The following is a 20,414-nucleotide window of genomic DNA, read 5'->3' as shown; positions in this document are numbered from 1 at the left end:
AGAAGGTCCAGAGATGTCTAGGCACCCCAGTGTGCTGAGCATATAGTAAGCCTGAGCCACAGTGCAGCTAACCCTGGGACTCCCTCCTGTTAGCCTTCTCTTTTGCAGAATACTGAAGCCCAGAGTGTGAAGTAATGTGCTACTGTGTTCTAGAACTGTTCCGCCCCTTAGTGGAGACCAACCCATGGTAAAAATCTACATTATTTTCAAAAGGAGAGACTTTGGCATGGGTTACTTCATGTCCCTATGAGCGGCAGTGAGCCACGTGGCAGGCCAAATTCTTTGCAGACTGCATTTTCAAATCTTGTGAAGGGACACACTTACAACACACACATATCACACACACACACACACACACACCACATACACACCCCACATACACACACACCACACATATACACCACATATACACCACACACACACACCACACACACACACCACACACACACACCACACACACACACCACACACACACACCACACACACACACCACACACACACACCACACACACATGCCACACACACACACCACACACACACACCACACACACATACCACACACACATGCCACACATACACACATCACGCGCGCGCGCGCACACACACACTACACATACACACACACCACACACACACATGTACACACACATACACACACACACACACACCACACAAACACACACACGCGCACACGACCACCACCACCACCACCACCAGGGCCGGGCTCAGCAGGTAAAATCACTTGCTACACAAAATGGAGGATCTAAATTTGATCCCTAAATCTCATGAAAGAAGGAGAGAACCAACTCCCAAATGATTTCCTCTGACCTCCACATGCGTGTCCCAGCACCCATGCACCCACACTCACACATTCATGTAACATACAGACACACGCACCAAGCCCAACGATACATAAAATAAATTGTTTTTCTCCTTTGAAGAAAGGAGTGTAGCCCAGGCTGGCCTTGAACTCACCAAGATCTGCCTGCCTCTATCTCCCAAGTGCTGGGATTGAAGGTGAACTCACAAGAACCTGGGAGGGTGTGTGCAGTTATTGGTGAGGAAACTGAGTATGGGAGGGTGGAAATGACTGACCCAAGTTATATGGCTTTTGTCAGAATTCACATCCTGACCCCAGAGTCTGACCCAAAGCCCCCTAAGCTGGGCAGCCATTGTCTTGCAAAGCAAATCCCCTCAGGTTTTGCTCAGGGTTTTTCCACGGGAGGCACACTTTAATTTTTTTTAATTAAATACTATATCCTGAAATAAGATTTATTTAGTCTCTTCTCTTAGCCCAAGCAGAGACATTGTCCTTAAAAAGAAAATCTGCCAGTTCCTAGTTCTTTGCTCATTTTAATGAGTTCCCAAATCAGGCCAGCCCAGGAGGAGTGCCTAGCCCACATTCCCTGTTGTGGTTAAGAAAGTAGGCCACCTGCTCCTGCCGATTCAGATTTCGCATCCATCCCATCTCCACAGGTTTTACAGAAATGTCCCCTTAGAGCTCTGGAGATGGCTCAGTCAGTAATGCGCTTGAGGGCCTGAGATCAATCCCTAGGACCCACATTAAAGGCCAAGCCCAGTGGCCAAGAATGACAGTGCTTGCTCCCTTATATCTTCAGCCTTGGGGAGAGAGACAGAAAGGCAAGTTCCCTGGGGCTTGCCTAGTGAGTTCCGACCAATGAGAGAATGATTCTGCCTCAGAAAAGCGGGGTGGGGGTGGAGAGTGACCGGAACTGTTCCTCTGGTTTCCACAGGTGTGCACAGGCACACGCATGCGCACCTATGCAGACATGAACTCATACGAGGGAGGGGCTTCCACTTAGGTGGAGGAAGGAGAGAAGGTATTTTCCTCAGTGCACAGAGGTGGCCTAGAACCGCATACATAGCAGCGAGCCCCTGGCTCAGGGAGCTTGCTCAGCCTGTGCACAGGCCTGGGATTCATCTGTGTACTCCCAGGCAGGCTGCTGGTTGGAGAGGATGAGAAAATTCTCACTGCTGCATCCTAGGAATGGGTGGCTGAGCATCCAGCGCTGTGCCTCGGTTCTACCCAGAGTCTGGGGCGGCGGGGCGGGGGGGGGGGGGCGGAGCGCAGGGGACAACCCAGCTGTTAGGAATAGTCACAAAGGAATGTTCCAGGCCTGGACTATGAGCAACCTCACCCCCACCCCTACATATGCAATAGCTCAAAAATCTGCAAACTGTATGGTATTTGCACCTCTGATGTCCCCAGCTTATGGGTGTCTTACTCATCTCTGGGCTCCAGGTTGTCTGTGTGGCTGTTGTGCACAGCTGTGCATCCCCAGTTGTGACCAAAAAATCAACGCCGGCACTTACGTTCCTCTGTGAGTGAATTCAGATCTGCTGGTCCCGGTGGAGGCTCCCACTGGGACCACAAGCGAACATCTTCCATAAATATGACCGACGTCTAGGGAGATGTCAATGTGTTGGCACAAAGCTAGCCCTCCTTTTCTGAGTCCTGCAAGCATTAGGCACCAAGTGTTTGAGACATAAAGATGCTGAGACCTGTGCTGGCAGCCGTGAAGACAAGAAAGGCACTGTGGCTATGTTAAAGCCGGGCAGCCAGAGACAGTGGGGGCCTGCTGCTGGAAATGGCTCCTTGGGGGCCCAGGTTTGTGGGTGATTTGTTGGACAGGTAGAAGGTGCCTAGCAGGAGGGAGAAGGAAATAACAGTGGGGCTCTATGTGCAGGGCGCCTCCTCCCCCACCAGAAGTGGGCGCATGCGTAACTTACAGAACTGATGAAGATGGGGTGTGGTTGACTGCTCCTCTAGTAAGAGAAAGGTCAAAGGGCTTCAGAGGTAGGTCAACCAGTAAACAGTTTGCTACATAAGCATGGGAATCTGGCTGGCTTCAGTCACCAGAACTCATGTTTAAACAAACAAACAAACAAAACCTAAGAGTGGTGGTATGTGCTTATAATCCCAGCATAGGGGAGGCAGAGACAGGTGGATTCCCTGGGCTCTTTGCCCCGCAAGCCTAGCAAGTTTCAGGCCAATGAGAAGCTCTATTTTTTGTTTTTTTGTTTTAAAAAGGGGTAGAGGGGGTGGGGGCATGGACAGTATCTAAGGAATAATACCCAAGGTTGACCTCCACAAGGACGAGCATGTGCGCGCGCGCGCGCGCGCACGCACACACACACACACACACACACACACACACACACACACACACAAATCAATAATAATCCTTTGGGGGCTCTCTCAACTCATAGTTGAGAGACGATAACCGAAACTCGCTGCCAGCCTTCCAGCGCGTTAATTCTATGAATAGCTACTCTCTACCTAGCTAGGACAGTTGTTTCTTTCCTCAGCAGATGCCCAGCCAGGATGCGTCCAATTACATCTGTCAGCCTCCCTCTGTTCGTGAGATATCGGACTGCCATGAGCCAGGCACCGTGTGCAGATGACAGACAGGTTTGGCAGATGACAGACGTGCCTGGCGTTCACTGAAGAGCCCTCTCCTGGAAAAAGATGCTCAGTCAGCAGTTCTCCAGGTAGAAACAGAGGCACCACTACCCCAGAGCAGTGGTCAGGAGCAGGTGCCTGGACCACCCACACTGACCGTCCAGTCAGATTCCTAGGGCGGAGTCAAGGAGTTACAGTCAGTAGATGACACAGGAGTTCTGTCCTACTGCCAGCCCCTTTCCAGTCTTCCACAATGACTTCTTCGTGGTGTTCCCTGAGACTTAGGCACAGTGCCGTGTGCTTTCCTCTGAGCCCTTACGTCATCAAAGCGGCCCCCAAGAACTGCCGTTATTGTCCCCATGGTACAGAGTAGGGAAACCGAGGCCTGAAGGGGTCAAGACACTCAGACAAAATGTTCAGTAGAGCATGCTGCTGGATCTCTGGAGAGACGTAGAAAGGCAGATGCAAAGCCAAATCTTCCAGTCAGAGGCCAGGAGAACCTGCAGGGCCAAGCCACACCCACCTCCAGTCTACCTGCCTCCCCAAAATATCACAGGCAGACCAGTCCTGTGAGGGAGCTGCTGGCCTCCAGGCTGAGAGACAGGTTCCCACTTCCTTCCTCCTGTTGGCAGTGACTTCCAAGGTCCCCAGAGTGTGTCAGCCAGCAAGTGCAGAGCCCGCCTGCCCCTCTGATTTCAGATTTCTCAGGCTCCAGCCTCCTACTCAGGGTCAGAGCCCTGTCCCTTACTCACCATCGACCCTGTTCTGGGCCACCGTTCATGGGAAGCCAGGCCAGCTTGGCAACAGCCCCATTCCTATACCTGAACCAACCCCTATGCACCCGGCTCCGAGTCTGAGATGTAAACAAGGCCTCTCCAGCTGCACCTGGGCTTCCTGGAAAGGTGCCCCCAGATGCAGACAGCCTTGTGCAAGCCCTCCCAGCCTCTCAGGGTGTCTTCATCAGCCAGAGTGACTGACGTGACTGCTTCCTCCTGTTTCCTGGACCCACTCAACAGGTAGAAAGCGCCAGGGTCCTCCCCTCACCAAAGCTGCCACGATCAGAGCCAGTTTCTCCTAAGGCGAGGAGCCCCCCCCCCCAGCTCCTGCTTTTTTGTGCAGCCTCAGACCCTGGCCCAGAACCTCAGCCGGAAGCTAGACTAGCACAGCAGAGGTAGACGCCGCGGAAGTGCGCAGCCTCTCCAGTCACCGAGACCTTGTACAATCCCTGCACCCCCATCCCATTCGCTCATACCCGCATCTGTTCACTCATGCACGCATGCATACGTACATGCGTGTATTACATTCATTCACGAGTGTATGCACATATGCGCATACATGCATTCGCATATTAATTCAAACAAACCTTTGAGTATCTACTAGGTGCTAAGAATTGGTAATATAGCAGAGGGAGGGGAAAGTGGCAGACACCTGCACTCTGGAGTTAGCATTCTAGGAGGGAGAGAGGACAGAGTGAGCGAGTGAATTATGTATGAGCAGCGTGCAAAGAGGCAAGTGCTGCAAGCCAAGAAAGGGCCAGGCAAAGGCTGGGCCTCGGCGCTTCCCTTAATAAATTCATCGAGTGTTTTTTCCCCCCCTTCAGGATGCTCACAGCTTGACTGATTCCACCTGGCTTTTCTTTTTCCCAGGGTCCTTAAACTGAGCGGCTAAGATGGGCACTGACTTTTGGCCCTCTGAAGCCGCGGTCCCTACCCTGGCTGCACTGGGAACCTGGGGCCACTGGCACCAGGGGGAGAAGCTCTGTCAGACCTCTGGAATAGGAGTAGGACCCAGCCTGACAGGGCTGTTAAGAGCCCCAGAGGAGCCGCGTGGTGGCGCACGCCTTTAATCCCAGCACTCGGGAGGCAGAGGCAGGCGGATCGCTGTGAGTTCGAGGCCAGCCTAGTCTACAAAGCAAGTCCAGGACAGCCAAGGCTACACAGAGAGAGACCCTATCTCAAAAAAAAAAAAAACAAAAACAAAAATAAAAGAGCCCCCCAAGGAGACCTCTGAACTGCCAGGATTGAGTCTCCAGTGGCTAACCTGGACATGGGAGTCCCCAGGTGTGCCTTCAGACCCCAGGAGCCATACAAGTCAGCGCCCCAAAGCTGTCGTTCAGCGCCTGAACTCCAGCCCAGGTTCCTACCTCTGTGACCTTGAGCAAGCTGTTTCTTTCCCTGTGCCTCAGTTTCCTTCTCTTGAAGTTAGGAATGCTGACCATCCCCACTTCAGAGAGAGTGAGGCTCAGCGGTGACTTGTATGCAGTAAATGCTCCATAAGTGCATAGTCAACACTGTGTCTATGGGGCTCCAAGGTGACTCTCATGTGGCGAGCACTCAAGTACAGCTAGTACACGCGGTACCTGTGTTTGCTGGGGCTGTGGTTTCCACAGCAACCCCATCCATCAGGTGTTCTTTGCATCTATGGAACCCTAGACCGCAGGTGACAGACATGCAGGAAAGGACTGCCTTCACCTCCACAGTGCTGGGATTACAAGCCTGCAGCACCGTGGCCCTCTTTTTTTTTTTTTTTTTTTTTTTTTTTTTTAGTTTTTCGAAACAGGGTTTCTCTGTGTAGTCTTGGCTGTCCTAGAGTCACTTTGTAGGCCAGGCTGGCCTCGAACTCAACAGCAATCCACCTGCCTCTGCCTCCCGAGTGCTGGGATTAAAGGCGTGCGCCACCATGCCCAGCTTCAGGGACTGAACTCAGGCCCTCATGCTCACAGGCAAGCATGTCACCAACTGAGCCATCCCTACAACCTTACTTTCAGATTTTTTTTTTAAATTAGGAAACCGAGCCTGGACACTAGCCAGCAGTTGCAACAAGTAGGGAGGCCCTGGAAGCTTCCAGAATTACCTCTTTATCCGCCTTTCCGTTTCCCTTTGTCTCCCCAAACACAGGCAGGGAGGAGAGTGCTGCTTGCTTCGGTGAGGGTGTTGCAATCCATGGAGACTGCAGACCTCACAGGGCCAACCAGCTCTTCCTTTTAAGATGAAATTCAGTAAAACTTTAAAAGACTTCTTAAAAACAACCCTGAGCTTGCTCCGCACACTAATTACAGTTCCTTTCAAAACGCCCGAATTAAAAATAGACATCAAATCATGCAAGCCGGATGCAGCCCAAAGCCAGGAGCTGTGTTCAGGACATCCTGGGCTCTGCCCTCCTCTGGCCTATACTTTGAGGACATCACAGGGAGATGAAAGGAGTTGGTGGCAGGGCGCGGGTTGAGTCCCTCGGCATCCGACAGGGAGCTGTGTTCTGTGTTCTGTCATTAAGGATAACTGCGAATTGGTCCAAGATGTTAGGATACTGTCATTTCCATAGAGCGTGGACCTGCAGCTCTTTAAGCGTGGCCCAGCACAGCAGCGCTTGGCATTTGGTTGAATTATGTCTTGCGTGTTCCAACTCATGTTGCGTTCAGATCTGCCAGCCAGGAGGACCCCAGGATGTGACTGTGGTTTGGAGACAGGGTCTTTAAAGATGCCGCTAAGGGAAACTAAAGTGTCCGTCCAGGCAGAGGATGATGTGCAGGTTCAGGGGTGCCCACCCAGGCAGAAGAGAATGTGAAGACCCAGCAGGAGATGCTATCATGAGGCCAAGGAGCGGGGCTCCAAGAGGGACACCACCCTGGGGGGACTTCATCTTAGACTTGAGCCTCCATTGCTGTGGGTTTAAGCCTCACTCTGTGGCATCCTGTGCAGTCTTTGCAGAGGAACCCTGGCAGACCCTCTGCCCTGCCACGTCTCCAGCTCTGGCTGGAAGCCAGCGAGCACTGGCGCAAGCCCTCAGGGTGACTCCCACGCGCGCCCAAGTTTGAGAAGCGCTAGCGTAACCGATCACTGATGCTGAGGGGAGCCAGGCCAGGAAAGAGCGACAGGGCTGGCGGGTGAGGGCTGCTCTTCTCATGGATTCTGCCATCTCTGAAAGAGTCTCAGTGGGCTGCTTCCTTGAGGGGAACAGAGGACAGTACCCATCACCGTGGTCTGCAGGCATGCAGGAGTGAATCCCAGCATTGGCTTTCAGGGCATCATGCCCTTTGAAGACTGCATCCCGAGCCCACTGAACCCAAGAACAGCTCCTCCCTGACTGAATTTTCTGACTCCTAAAGCTCTGGTACATTTTCGCCCACAAACAGCTGAACTGCTTTTCTCTTTGATAACAAATGTGATCTCGTCCCCCCCCCCCCGACTTTGTCCTCGTTGTCGCTCATAACCAAAGAAACATCCTTAATGTCAACTTTCAAAATCACACACAAGTTGTCCTCCGCTATGATCACCTCAAACCCTTTTGGGGTTAAAAAAGAAAGAAAGAAAGAAGGAATGGGAAGCAATTCATCTGCCAGGTGGCTCACTGACAGAGCCACAAACTCCCCCGCTATAAAGCTGATGGCACTTGGTTGGCGAGCCGCAGTGTTCCCGTCCAGCAATGCGGGGCAGAGCGTTTGCCATTAATGTGTCTCCTTCACCCCTTTGTCTTCTGCTGCCGCTGAGATGTTTCGACCCCTCGGACAGCTCTTGAATCGTGCATGGAGTGTGCAGGGGACATGTTATTTGTGAAAAGTTATGACTGTTGCTACAGTCGCCGTGGGTTCCTGGTTGGCGACAAGGACGCCGTCCGATAGCTGGAGGGGCGTGGAAGTGGCATTAATGGGTTTTTAAGTTGCAAGTCATACCTCTTCGTTGTCCGACGAGTGGATGCTGTCTGAGGTCTCTCCACTTCTGTCTCGGCATTTAAGCGAAGAATGTCTTTGTCCAGCCTCTCCAGGACTCCGCTAAACCCAGCTCTCTATTTGGTTTTGGTTTTTTTGAGACAGGGTCTCTCTGTGTAGCCCTGGCTGTCCTGGACTCACTTTGTAGACCAGGCTGGCCTCGAACTCACAATGATCTGCCTGCCTCTGCCTCCTGAGTGCTGGGATTAAAGGTGTGCGCCACCATGCCTGGCTTTAAGCCTGGGTCTCTTAAAAGCACGTAGAGTTCTGTGTTGGAATTTCGTCACTTGTGTGTTTTTATTTTGCTGGTTTGATTTTATATGATTATTTAGTGTGTATGGGTGTTCTGTCTGCAAACCATGTCTGCGTACTGTGTGCATACGTTGGTGCCCACAAAGGGCGTTAGATGCCCTGGAACCGAAGTTACAGGTAGTTGGGAGTCACTGTGTGCGCCTTGAGAATTGAACTTCGGTGAGCAGACAGTGCTCGTGACTGACTACTGAACCATCGCTCCAGCCTCATTGGTGATATCCTTTGAGACCGTTAAACATTTCTTGGTAACAGGCTCCACCCCCAGATACACCTAGCTCTGACCATGTGACATCAGGGTGCTGGTACCCATTGATGGCCTCAGGGACAGCATGAGCTAGTTAGAAATAAACAGAGAAAGAAGACATGTACCAGTCAAGTGAGGTCACTGGGGGTGGAGTCTGCAGCACTGAGCCTTTAGACTGAACAGGGACTGTACCCAACTTTGCAGGTAGCCCAAGAAATAACACTTTGCTGTTTTAAGTACCTTCTTTCTACAGACAAGGCAGGCAAGACTCGATTAAAATCTGTCTTTGGCCCACCCCACATGACCTATACACATTTTGGGGGTGAATCATACGAATTATGGTCCAGTGTCAGAGGTTCAGGGCTGGCTTCATAAGTCCCACCTGAGCCCCGGGCTCTGCTGATGTGTGTGTCCAGTGGCAGACATTGTATTCTCGGGTCTTGAGACCACTCTTAGTCTGGACCAAAAAAAAAAAAAAAAAAAAAAGCCAGTGGCCACGGAAAAGCAATAAGAAGATCAGGGTTGTGCTGTTAAGGACACCCAGAATCGGGTGTGTGCAGAAAACGAAGCGTCTTTTCGCAGTGTGGGAGAAGAGTGTGTTGGGCCCAGCAGTTTGCCACAGAATGTCAGGGCAAAAGTGAAAAGAGAACAGTTGGTTTCTGGGGAGTACACCACTGTTCAGAACAGGTGAGATGTAGGCATGACGCTGGGAAGGCAGGTTGGTAGTGGACAGAGGACTTCAAAAGACAAGTGTCTGAATGGGGACTTTGTTCTTGTGGGTGACAAGGAACACAGGATTCGCCACCACCCAACACCCCAGAGTGGCTGCTACCCAGTCCCAAACTCTGTACTCCAGAACCTCAAAGTCAAGATGACAACAAATTCCTTTTACATTGGCGGGGGAGGGGGCCATGTTCCACAAGCCAAAAGGCGGAATGAACGAAGGTGACTAAAAGGGCGTCACCACTTCTCAGGGTCTCTGAGCCTCAGGGTGTTGGGGACCAAGGTGGTATCAGACCAGGACAGAGTAGATTTTTCCTGTCTGGGTGAACTAAGCGAACTGGTTCTGACTGGGAGTGATTAGCCCTTCTAGCTCCATTTCTGTCTCTGTGATAAAAAAAAAAAATATATGCTGGCCAAAAGCAACTTAATATAGAAACGGGATTTATTTGGCTTACAGTTCCAGACTGCAGTCCATCGCTGGAGGAAAATGATGGCAGAGGGAAAATAAATGCATCCTTGTTCACTTGCCAGCTTTTTCTTTTCCACTCGTATATGGGACAGAGCGCAGCCTAGGGAATAGTGCTGCCCACAGTGGGCTGGGCTTTCCTACGTCAGCTAACAATGGAGACAGTCTCCTACAGACATGACCACAGGCCAATCTGATCTAGATAAGTCCTCGTTTAGACCCACTTATCAGACGATTCTACATTGTGTCAGAGTTGAGAGTTAAAACCAATCATCCCATCTCCTTTGGGGAGGGACTGTTGCTCTCAGAGAACACAGACATCTTCCGGATCATTCCTCTCTGACCTCTATGGGAGTCCCACAGTAAGCAGCTAGGCTAAGACTCACCTCACCATGAAAGCTTCGCATCCAGCAAGGTTCAGTGAGATAACTGTTGGGAACCAATGGACCAGTCTTCCATTGTAACCAATAGGAATGTTCTAGATAAACACTGACCTCTCCCTCCTCCTCTGTCCCCCTCTGCAGCTGGAGCTGTCCAACACTGCCATCCTGCACCAGATGAGGCGGGACCAAGTGACAGACACCTGCCGGGCCAACAGCGCCATGAGCCGCAAGCGCAGGGTGCTGACCCCCAATGACCTGAGGCACCTGGTGGTGGACGAGGACCACGAACTCATCTACTGCTACGTGCCCAAGGTGGCGTGTACCAACTGGAAGAGGCTCATGATGGTCCTGAGCGGCCGGGGCAAGTACAGCGACCCCATGGAGATCCCGGCCAACGAGGCTCACGTGTCGGCCAACCTGAAGACCCTCAACCAGTACAGCATCCCAGAGATCAACCACCGATTGAAAAGCTACATGAAGTTCCTGTTCGTGAGGGAGCCCTTCGAGAGGCTGGTGTCGGCTTACCGCAACAAGTTCACCCAGAAGTACAACACGTCCTTCCACAAGCGCTACGGCACCAAGATCATCCGGCGCCAGCGCAAGAACGCCACGCAGGAGGCCCTGCGCAGGGGCCACGACGTCAAGTTCGAGGAGTTCGTGGCCTACCTCATCGACCCCCACACGCAGCAGGAGGAGCCCTTCAACGAGCACTGGCAGACCGTCCACTCCCTCTGCCACCCTTGCCACATCCACTACGACCTCGTGGGAAAGTACGAGACGCTGGAGGAGGACTCCAATTACGTGCTGCAGCTGGCTGGGGTGAGCGGCTACCTGAAGTTCCCCACCTATGCGAAGTCCACCAGAACTACCGACGAGATGACCACGGAGTTCTTCCAGAACATCAGCGCCGAGCACCAGACGCAGCTGTACGAAGTCTACAAATTAGACTTTTTAATGTTCAATTACTCAGTGCCAAACTACCTGAAGTTGGAATAGAGGGGTGTGGGGGTGGGAGTGTGGGGTGTAAGAGGGGGAGAGAATCCTGCTTTTTAATTTAAGATTTTTCTTTTTTTATTTGTCAAAAGAATTCTATGGATACTGGGTTATTTTGTAAATTAATATGTCTGTTGGGCAGCGGGGGGCGGGGGGCGGCGGATGCTGCAAGCGGCATGGTAAGAATTATTTAAATCGTCCGTGGGAAAGGACGGTTGTCTGTCTTTGCAGGGGAGCCAGGTAGATAGATTGTCCCTGTTTTTAGAAGTGGACACTGCAACACTGTCGCCAGGGTGTCCTTGTGTTCCGGTGTATTCCACAAACTGTGTGTTCCATAAAGTCTAATGGATCTTATTTATATAGTTATTTAAACGTGGACTCTCTGTACAGGTTTCTTTTTGTGGCCGTGGACTGCTCATGTCTTTCTAGAAAAGAGTACAGTCTGTGATTTGCTGGCTGTGGCTTGTTTTGGGGGTGGGAGCATGATTGTCTCCCCACTAACCTCTCGTGGAATCGCGTGATGACAGCTGCTGGGATGTGTGGATGCCAGCACTCCAAGAAACCCTGCGAGAAATAAGTAAATTGTCCTTGCACTGAGAAGCAGGAACGAGATTAGTTCAAACTGATGGCTAGCAACCCCAAAGTCTCCTGCAGTAAAGAAATGCAAATTTTTCTAACCCAAGGAGAGAGTGGATGATAGCAATTTCTGTTTACCAAAATTAGCAGCCTATAAGAATAGGGTTTTTTGTTTTGTTTTGTGGACATTTTTTAACTGGCACCTCCCAGTTCTAGTGAAGGCAGAATAACTGTTGCTTTATATTCTATAAGTTTCCATTGAGCATGTACTGTTTCCCACGCTTGACTGCTGGTAGAACATTGAGTGAATCCAGGAGCCTTGGCCCTCAGCAAACTTTATATGTGAACCCAGAGCATCCAGCTCAGCAGTGAACTAGCCCCCATCCTTAAGGTCCTCACATGGACTTTGGACTATTCTCAAGAGGCCCAGAGAGTCCATGGCCCCAGCAAATTTGCATATTTTTTCCCCTGCAGCTCAAATTTGAAAACCACACATTTGGATCAGGCCACTTAACTAGCTAAGTGACTGAAGTTCATCGCCCAACACAAGAAATGGCAGAAACCTTTTTAACCATATATGTCTCCTGCAGTTTCTTGGTAGTAGAAGCCTGTAAGCCTCAGTATTCTCCAGGAACAAAATGGAGGAGTGTTGTGATTGATTAGTGATGTCTGCCTTGGTAAGGACCCAGGGGGTGGTGCGCAGGGAGGGACATTTCTCAAATGCCTCCTACTGTGATCTCCAGTCCACTTCTTGTCCTGCCTGCCACTTAAAAGAGTGCACTGCACACGTTTGGAGATTGGCAGAGATCAGGTGTGAAGTTCAAAGGTGGGCTGTTGGTACCCACAGGCACATGCGCACCCTTCCATGTCCTGCCTTGGCAGAGCATCCAGGACCTCTCTCTCCTCCAGAAGGCTGGAAACTTAGTGTTTCCTGTTCCTTGTTGATCAATACCCAAACCTATTCCTCATTTCTAGTTGTTTCTGATGCTTCTTGATTGACATTTGAGCCACATTCCCATTACAGCCAGTGTCCGGGCAGGTGGCAGATGCTGTACATAATAGTTCTAGTGACAGGGAGGGAGTTGGGTGTAAATTTTGCTTTTTGTGTTTTAGTGGGTTTTCGTTTGTCTGTTTTTGTTTTGATGCAGTATAGAGTGAAGGGGTGAGAATATTCTGAAAAAACAGAAGATGAATAATTTATTCACAGAAACTATTAAAATGGTATTGTTAGGGCTCACGGCGAGCCCGAGTGCAGCGCTAGCTGCTGCGCCGTCTCACTGAGGAAATTATTTTATTTAATGTGAGCCAGAGCTGGCTGCAGCTATTTATAAAACGCAGGTACCTTCCCCCATCTTTCTCCCCTGGCCTTTGATAAGTAGGTTTGTGTCGTGTTTGTGACCAAGAGCAACAGACCTTGGCCATCCATGGAATAGTGATTGTCGTCCTCAGAACCCCGGGCTTACGCTGCTGATAACCTGTTCCACATAGCCCAGGCTCCCGATGACAGCGGTGTGGAGGGGTTTGTGGTCACCTATCCTTGGAAAACAAAGTTACAAAATTCAGTCAGGTTCCTCTCTGCAAGACTTCTCAGAGCCTTGAGTACATGGTCTGCCTTGTGAACCTGAGAGAAAGGCAGCACAATCTCGGAGCTGCATGAGCTGGGTGTCGTGTATGGCATATCATGTCTTAGCTGGTATTTCACACAGTAGCCTTTGGTGAGGGTGACCCACCCTGTCTGAGGTCCGCAAAGATTGACGGCTGCCTCCTTGCTCCCTCCACAAACAAATTCCCTCCACAGACCAATAAGCGGAACCAGAGTGTCTGGGAACTTTATAAGATGAATTCCGCTTTACCTTAAGTGGGACGGCTCTGTCTGGATCCTGCCCCAGTGATCCCGTCCCTTGTAACAGAGGAGAGGGAAGTCTAGTGTGTTGTGGAGAGAGGGGAAGGGCAGGTGGCATAAGAACACAAAAATAACCCCCCACTGCCCGGCCTTAAAGGCCACTCTGTGGGCATGATGGCCTCGTGACAAGCACTTCTCACTCCTCCCCCCCTCACCCCCCACGGTTTGGAACCGTTCACCGTCTGCTTCGGGGCTTTTAAATAGAAGTCCATGTTGATTTCCACGTTTTGCATTTCTGTGTGTCTGTCTGCTGTGGTACAGTGCCGTGTGCAGATGGTGGGTACTCCATTTTTCTCTCTAAAGTGAGAAAGGTTGTCGTCCGTCCAGGGAGATAACGCATCAGTATGCTTCTGGGTTGAGGGATTCTTTCTCCTGCTTTGTGTTGGCATTTTTGTTTTCTAGTGACAATTTTAGAAATGTGTCTTGGTTCAACTGTTTTTTGTAGAATATAGAAAAAGTTATTCTGTGTCCTCCCTGGCTAAAGACATCCATTGGTAAAGTGTGCTTGGAAACCCAAGTGTTTTCTACAGGGAAAAAAAAAATGTTGAAAAAGCGTTTCTCTTGCATGCCTTCACATGCTTACCTAGAAAAGGGAGCTGCCGGTGTCGCAGCTCTGAGCCATTGTTCAAAGGTGCAGGTGTGTTTTTAGGACCAGGTACAGTCAAGTAGGACGGCAAAGACATGCCTGCTTAGCTTAGCCATCTATTGAAAAAGTCTCGAATCTCAGCCACAGAGGTCCCTGCCTATAGCCTCTTACAGCCTCCCCATGCCCCAGTGCCTTTCTCAGCTGGTCTGGGAAGCAGGGCAGCCCACTGACCGGGTCTCCAGACAAGGCCTTTCTACCCGGTCCCCCAGAGCAAGCCTTTCTCTGCTGTGTGTTCAGGCACAAGGAGAGCTACAGAAACCGGAAACTTCACTCTGGCCAGCCCTCCTGAGTACGCAGATCTAGCCCGTGCGCCAGGACGTAGTGCCAGGCCTAGGACTCTTAGCTCATGTGACAATGATTACCCTGCTGTCCCGCTTTAACTGACAAAACCACAAAGGCTTTGCTTGCTTTTTGTCCTCGCTTCCTCTGCCCAGGCCTCCTCGGTATATACATATGCACACATGGATACGCATACACACACATGCACAGCAGATAGGCGTACGTACACACACACACACACACACACACACGTACTCGTGGATGTGCACACACACGTACACAAATTGCCCCAGCCCTGTGCACTCCTGGTGCCCGACTCCCATCCTAGCCCACCTCTTTGTCAGCAGGACTGACTCCATCACTCCCCCAGGTTCTGCCCGCCAGCACCCTCCCCCGCCCGCCACCCCGCAGCTCTTCCCCCAGCACAGCTAAACAGACCCTCTGAATAGGCAACAGGACCTTCTAGAACCAGCTGAACCCTTGGACAGCAGCAGGCAAAAGTTTGTTTTGCTCTCGGGTACAAAAGGCCGTATCCGTATTCTCCACTGAGCGTGCTCAGTAAGGCATATGGACATAGAATTTAACATCTTTGTGGAGTGTGTGTTTTTTTACATATTTGTATGCAGTTGAGGGCCTGTTGTAGAATTCTCTCCCTGTATCTTACTATACTGTTAAAGATACTGAATTCCATGTTGCCAACAGATGCGTGAAATGTTCCCAAACCTTCCTCCAGGAAAAGCCATTCAAGCCTGATTATTTTTCTAAGTAACTTCAATTAAATTGAAGGAAAAAAAAAAAAACCCAGAAGCTGTTTTCTGTGTGTGGACTATTTGTAGCTGGTTCATCAATGAAATACTGTAGGGTGGGAAGGGGTGGGAAGGGGTGGGGTGGGGTGGGGCGGGGCGGGGCGGGATGAGCTGTGCCCTTCAGCCGGTGGGTGTAGGCGCTATTTTTTAACTATTTTATTTGGGGTTCCGTGAGCCTCTACCTCCCTTTGCCCCAATACCTTCCAACACCCAACACTAGGTAGGAGAGAAAGGTTAGGAGGAAAAGGGGCTGTAGTTCCCTTTAGCTACTTCCTCCTGGTTAGGGTTGTCAGGTTCCTTGGAGCAAGTCCAGTCTTCATTTCAGGACAGCTCTGACTTCTTCAAACTGCGTCAGCAGCAACCAGGAGCGGGGGTGCGGGGGTAGAGGCGCCAGCAGCATTCTTTCTTGGAGTCCCCCTTGCTCCGGGGCCTGGCGTTTACCCCTCTCCAGAGTCCTCAGTATTAAACCATCTGCAGCTGGCAAAGAGCCCCTCTCCAAGCCTGGAGGAGGCACATAGGTTACTGCAATGTGGGCCATATGAATCGGCCTCCTACCCCCACACCGTGTTTACATAACAGGTGTTTTTTTTTTTTTTTTTTTTTTTTTTTTTAAGATTTATTTATCTATGTATACAGTGCTCTGCCTGCACGTACACCTGCCCGCCACTAGAGGTCACCAGTTTGCATTACAGATGGCTGTGAGCCACCATGTGGTTGCTGGGAATTGAACTCAGGACCTCTGGAAGAGCAGACAGTGCCCTTAACCACTGAGCCATCTCTCCAGCCCATAACTGAGTTTTTTTTTTAAGACACCAAAACTTGCCACTTACATGCGGGCGCCCTGCTCATGTGTGTGAGTGTGTGAAGCATAGACCCCTGCTAGCCACCCACTCAGCCATGGTGAAGTTCGCTCACCCTAGCAGCCAGGTCCATGTTAACCGGATGAACTCTGTCCTGCTTTTCTCTACAAGTCTGTGTGCACACTGGAAGGCCCGATGCTTAGTGTGGTCCTGTGACTGTGTCAAGAAAAAGAAAAGTAAAGTTCCCCCCACCCCCACCCCCATGCACTGTGGCAGAGCCAGTGTTCTCACACTCTATACCCTGGCACTGGGTTGTGCCAATCAATACCCATTCCTAACGCTAGGGAACCACAGGCCCGAGCTGCAGACTCTGCTCCGTTCCTTTCTGACGTGCCACAGCACTTCTCGTGGCTTCACGGATGATGTCTTACTCGTGTTTCTTGTTAATGGGACAGAAGCAACGTAAGGGAAGAACAGCCTGTCTTGGCTCATGTTGTGATGGATACAGTCCATCTTGGTGGGGAGGATGTGGCTGTGAGCTGGCCACACTGCAGCCATAGTCAGGAGACGTGTGACGATGAATGCTGGTGCTCAGTTCATTTTGTCCTTTTTTTTTTTTTTTTTTTTTTTTTTTGGTCCTGTTCAGAATCCCAGCCCGGGGCATGGCTCCACCCACATTGAGTGTGGTCTTGCTGTCTCAGTTGGCTCAGCCTAAGAACATCCGCCCCCTCACAGGCATGCCTAGAGGCTTGTGGTCATGGTGGGTCCCCCATCAAGTTGACAATCAAGGTTAACACCACGGTTGGGCACTGTCTTGGTCCTCCCTCTGTGCCTGTAATGAAACACTTGAGGTGGGTGCTTGGTGAGCGGGTCTCTTTGGTTTATGGTTCACGTAACAGAATGCACAGATGTCCTAGGAAGAAAGAGACCCTCTGGGAACATCACAATATAACAGGAATCGCAAGAGACTGGCCGCCTGCAGGAGGGATCCAGCAGGAGAAAGGGACTCAGGAGCCAGCCAGGCTTGAGTCTTCCCCGTTCTCTTCTGTGGCTTCCGTACTGCCAGATATGAATCCTTTCTTTAAAAAAAAAAAAAAAAAAAAAAAAAAAAAGATTTATTTATTATTTGTACAGTGCTCTGCCCGCATGAGTGCCTGCATACCGGAAGAGGGCACCAGATCTTACTATGGATGGGTGTGAGCCACCATGTGGTTGCTGGGAATTGAACTCAGAACCTCTGGAAGAGCAGCCAGTGCTCTTAACCTTTTGAGCCATCTTCTCTAGCCCCAGACATGAGTCTTGAAGTGCTCAAATGCTATCCAAACTCCCGCCCCCCCCCCCCACCGGAATCCGTCTTTTAGCTCTGCTGCCCAAATCAGTTCCCTATGTTTCCCACTTGATAGCTGTCTCTAAGAACCCATGTCCCAAAGCCACACAGAGCTGGTGTCAGTGAAAAAAAGGGTAAGCTTGGTGTGCTGGCAAGCTAATAATTCTAACATGGTTTTGGCTCGCGATGTGAGGGATACAGTCCCTCTTGGTGGAAGAGGGTGTGGCAGTGAGCTGCTCTGAGCTTGAGGTAATGCAGTGTGTGTGTTTGTGTGTGTGTGTGTGTGTGTGTGTGTGTTCCAGAGGTCAACTTTTCCTCAGATACTACCCACCTTGCATTGTGTGACATCGTCCCTCATTGGCCTGCAGCTCACCAGTTCAGCTAGACCGGCTGGTGAGCCAGTTCCAGTGCTGGGATTACAAGGATACACTTCTATGCCTAGCTATATATATATATATATTTTTTTTTTTTCCTCACATGACTTTTTTTTTTCTTCTTCCTTTTTTTTTTCTTTTTTTTTTTTTTTTTGTTTTTGTTTTTTGTTTTGTTTTGTTTTTTTGTTTTGTTTTGTTTTGTTTTTCGAGACAGGGTTTCTCTGTGTAGCCTTGGCTGTCCTAAATTCGCTTTGTAGACCAGGCTGGCCTCGAACTCGCAGAGATCCACCTGCCTCTGCCTCCCGAGTGCTGGGATTAAAGGCGTGCGCCACCACGCCCAGCTCCTCACATGACTTTTAAAGACAACCTCATGCTTGCATCGCAAGCGCTTTACTGAGTCCTCTTACTCGGCCCTCGATTCCCCTTTCAGCCATACTGTGTGTGTATGATCCATGATGTGCCCACTCACCAGCTGGCTTTGCCACCAGCAGAAGGGCTCACGTCCATCTCTGATGTCACTATCACCCTTGGAATTAAGAAATGCCCGGTCCACGGGGCTTCGTCATTGCAAATGAGTAGGAAGCGTTGCCTGTCAGTCAGACTAGCTGTAACCTTGTCAGCATGTACCCCTGTCCCTTCAGGCCCCCTGTGCAGGTCCATGGGAAGCAAGGCAAGGGAAGGAAGGCCTTCCTGGCTGGCTCTGCTTCCCTCAGGCGCTGAGTGGCTGGCTTGTCTGCAGCCGGCCAATCAGTAGGAAATTCCAATAGTGTTACAGGCGCCCTCTGTCGGACTGAACTGGTTTGGGTTACATTTCTGCAGTAAAGAGCAGAAATGTATCCTCTGGTAACCTTTTAAGGGGAAGTCTCTACCTACCATTTCATGCCTAGGCATAACTGGGTGTGCATAACATGAAAGTCAGGTGCATTATGGGACGGGACATGCATAATGGGAAAAGTGAATGTCTGGCCTAACCTGTCAATCAAAATAGAGAAGCACCCAAATTACCCCCCTTAGTCACGGGTCCCTCCTCCTTAGTCCTAAGCAGTAATGGGGCTTGAGTGCTCTAACTCAGCTGGCCTGCTGTCACTCAGGTGGCCTGCTGTCACTCAGCTGGCCTGATGTCACTCAACAGTACATCCCTCTATAATCTATATTCTCCATTCGCTCTGAATAAACCTATCTTGCTTCTTTGCAAGCCCATGCAAATCCATCCCTTATTTTCAATTCTTTGTATAAGAGGCCAAGAATCTGGGAACACTTGGACAAGACCCCCACCCACCAGAGACATGGGGATCCAAACTCAGGCCGTCAGGCTTGCCTGGCTAGTGCTCTACTCACCCAAATTCTATATTTTCTCCTATTCATGCAGGGTGATCAGTGTTTTTCATTAAAAAAAAAATGAGCAAGGTGCCAGGCATTGGGGGTTCACGCCTGTAATCCCAGCACTCGGGGGGCAGAGGCGGGCAGATCTCTGAGTTTGAAGCCAGCCTGCTCTACAGAGTGAGTTCCAGAGCAGCCAAGACTACACAGAGAAACCCTGTCTTGAAAGCAAAAAAAAAAAAAAAAAAAGAAAGAAAGAGAAAGAAAAGAAAAGAAAAAGAAAAAGAAATAAAGAAAGGCAGAGGCATGGCCCTAAGATAGATGGCGACTACTGCAACGCAGGCATCCTGCCAGCAACAGAGAGGATTTGACCCCAGGTCTGGTGACTCACAGCGAAAAAGAAAAATGGAAAAAAAAAAAGGTAACATTTTAGGTACATTTCTGGTTCTGCATTAGGCTGAATGCATAGCTGCCCTGGCCCTCATGGGCCTGAATCAAAGGATAGCAGATTTCTACACAGACAAAACACCAAATTCTGCTTCGAAAAGAGTGGCCCAAGGGGTGCGGGGAGAGTGAGGGATCGGAGGAATGGTCCCCAACCAGAGGGGACATGGGGCACCTGCAGACCAATCTCCACAGCAAATAATTGCCTGCTTCCCAAGGTCTGGGGCAGCCAGGCTGGAAACCCCAAGTTCTTACAGAATCAAGAACACAAGGGGATGAAACCCGTGGCCCTCCAGAACTGAGAGGAGTGGGAGCAGGGAGTGTTGACTCATTGATGGGGATCACAGGCAGAAAGTGGCTGAGGAAGGCTATGGTACAAGAGGGGTAAAGACGGGCATTCGAGGTTCTCGGACCTCACAGCTCAGTGTGTTCTGTGGGCCAGCAACATGGCCGCTACTTGCTAACGGTCACTGTTTCTGACGCTACCTAGCCCCATGTGTTTTAAGAAGTTCCATGGGGTGACATAGGTGTGTTCACACTTGCCTGTTGTGAGCCGGGGTGGGGGGGTGCATGCTTGGGAGCAATGGATTTGGCTGCACAGGTTGTGTTCTGCACAAAGTCCAGCTGAGGGTGTGGCTAATATTTACCCTAAAAGCAGGGTCCCCTTTTTGTACTCTGCTTGCCCAGCT

The 20,414-nt window shown here is 50.5% G+C and overlaps 1 protein-coding gene across 2 annotated transcripts in view; it reads left to right on the top strand.

Moving 5' to 3' along the window:
• The window catches only part of Chst11 (carbohydrate sulfotransferase 11), a 199,327-nt gene extending 188,068 nt beyond the window's left edge, over positions 1 to 11,259 (top strand). For both annotated transcript variants that reach the window (XM_051139756.1, XM_051139755.1), the window contains exon 3: positions 10,399 to 11,259. In XM_051139756.1, coding sequence (XP_050995713.1) covers positions 10,399 to 11,253 — 855 coding nt within the window. In that variant the 3' untranslated portion in view covers positions 11,254 to 11,259. The remainder of the gene's footprint in view (positions 1 to 10,398) is intronic.
• The last annotated feature ends 9,155 nt before the right edge of the window (positions 11,260 to 20,414 follow it).

Source organism: Acomys russatus, chromosome 31 (assembly GCF_903995435.1).
Source record: "Acomys russatus chromosome 31, mAcoRus1.1, whole genome shotgun sequence".
Classification (NCBI taxonomy): domain Eukaryota; kingdom Metazoa; phylum Chordata; class Mammalia; order Rodentia; family Muridae; genus Acomys; species Acomys russatus.
Note: the sequence above shows the minus strand (reverse complement) of the source record. Positions and strands in the feature narration are given on the sequence as shown.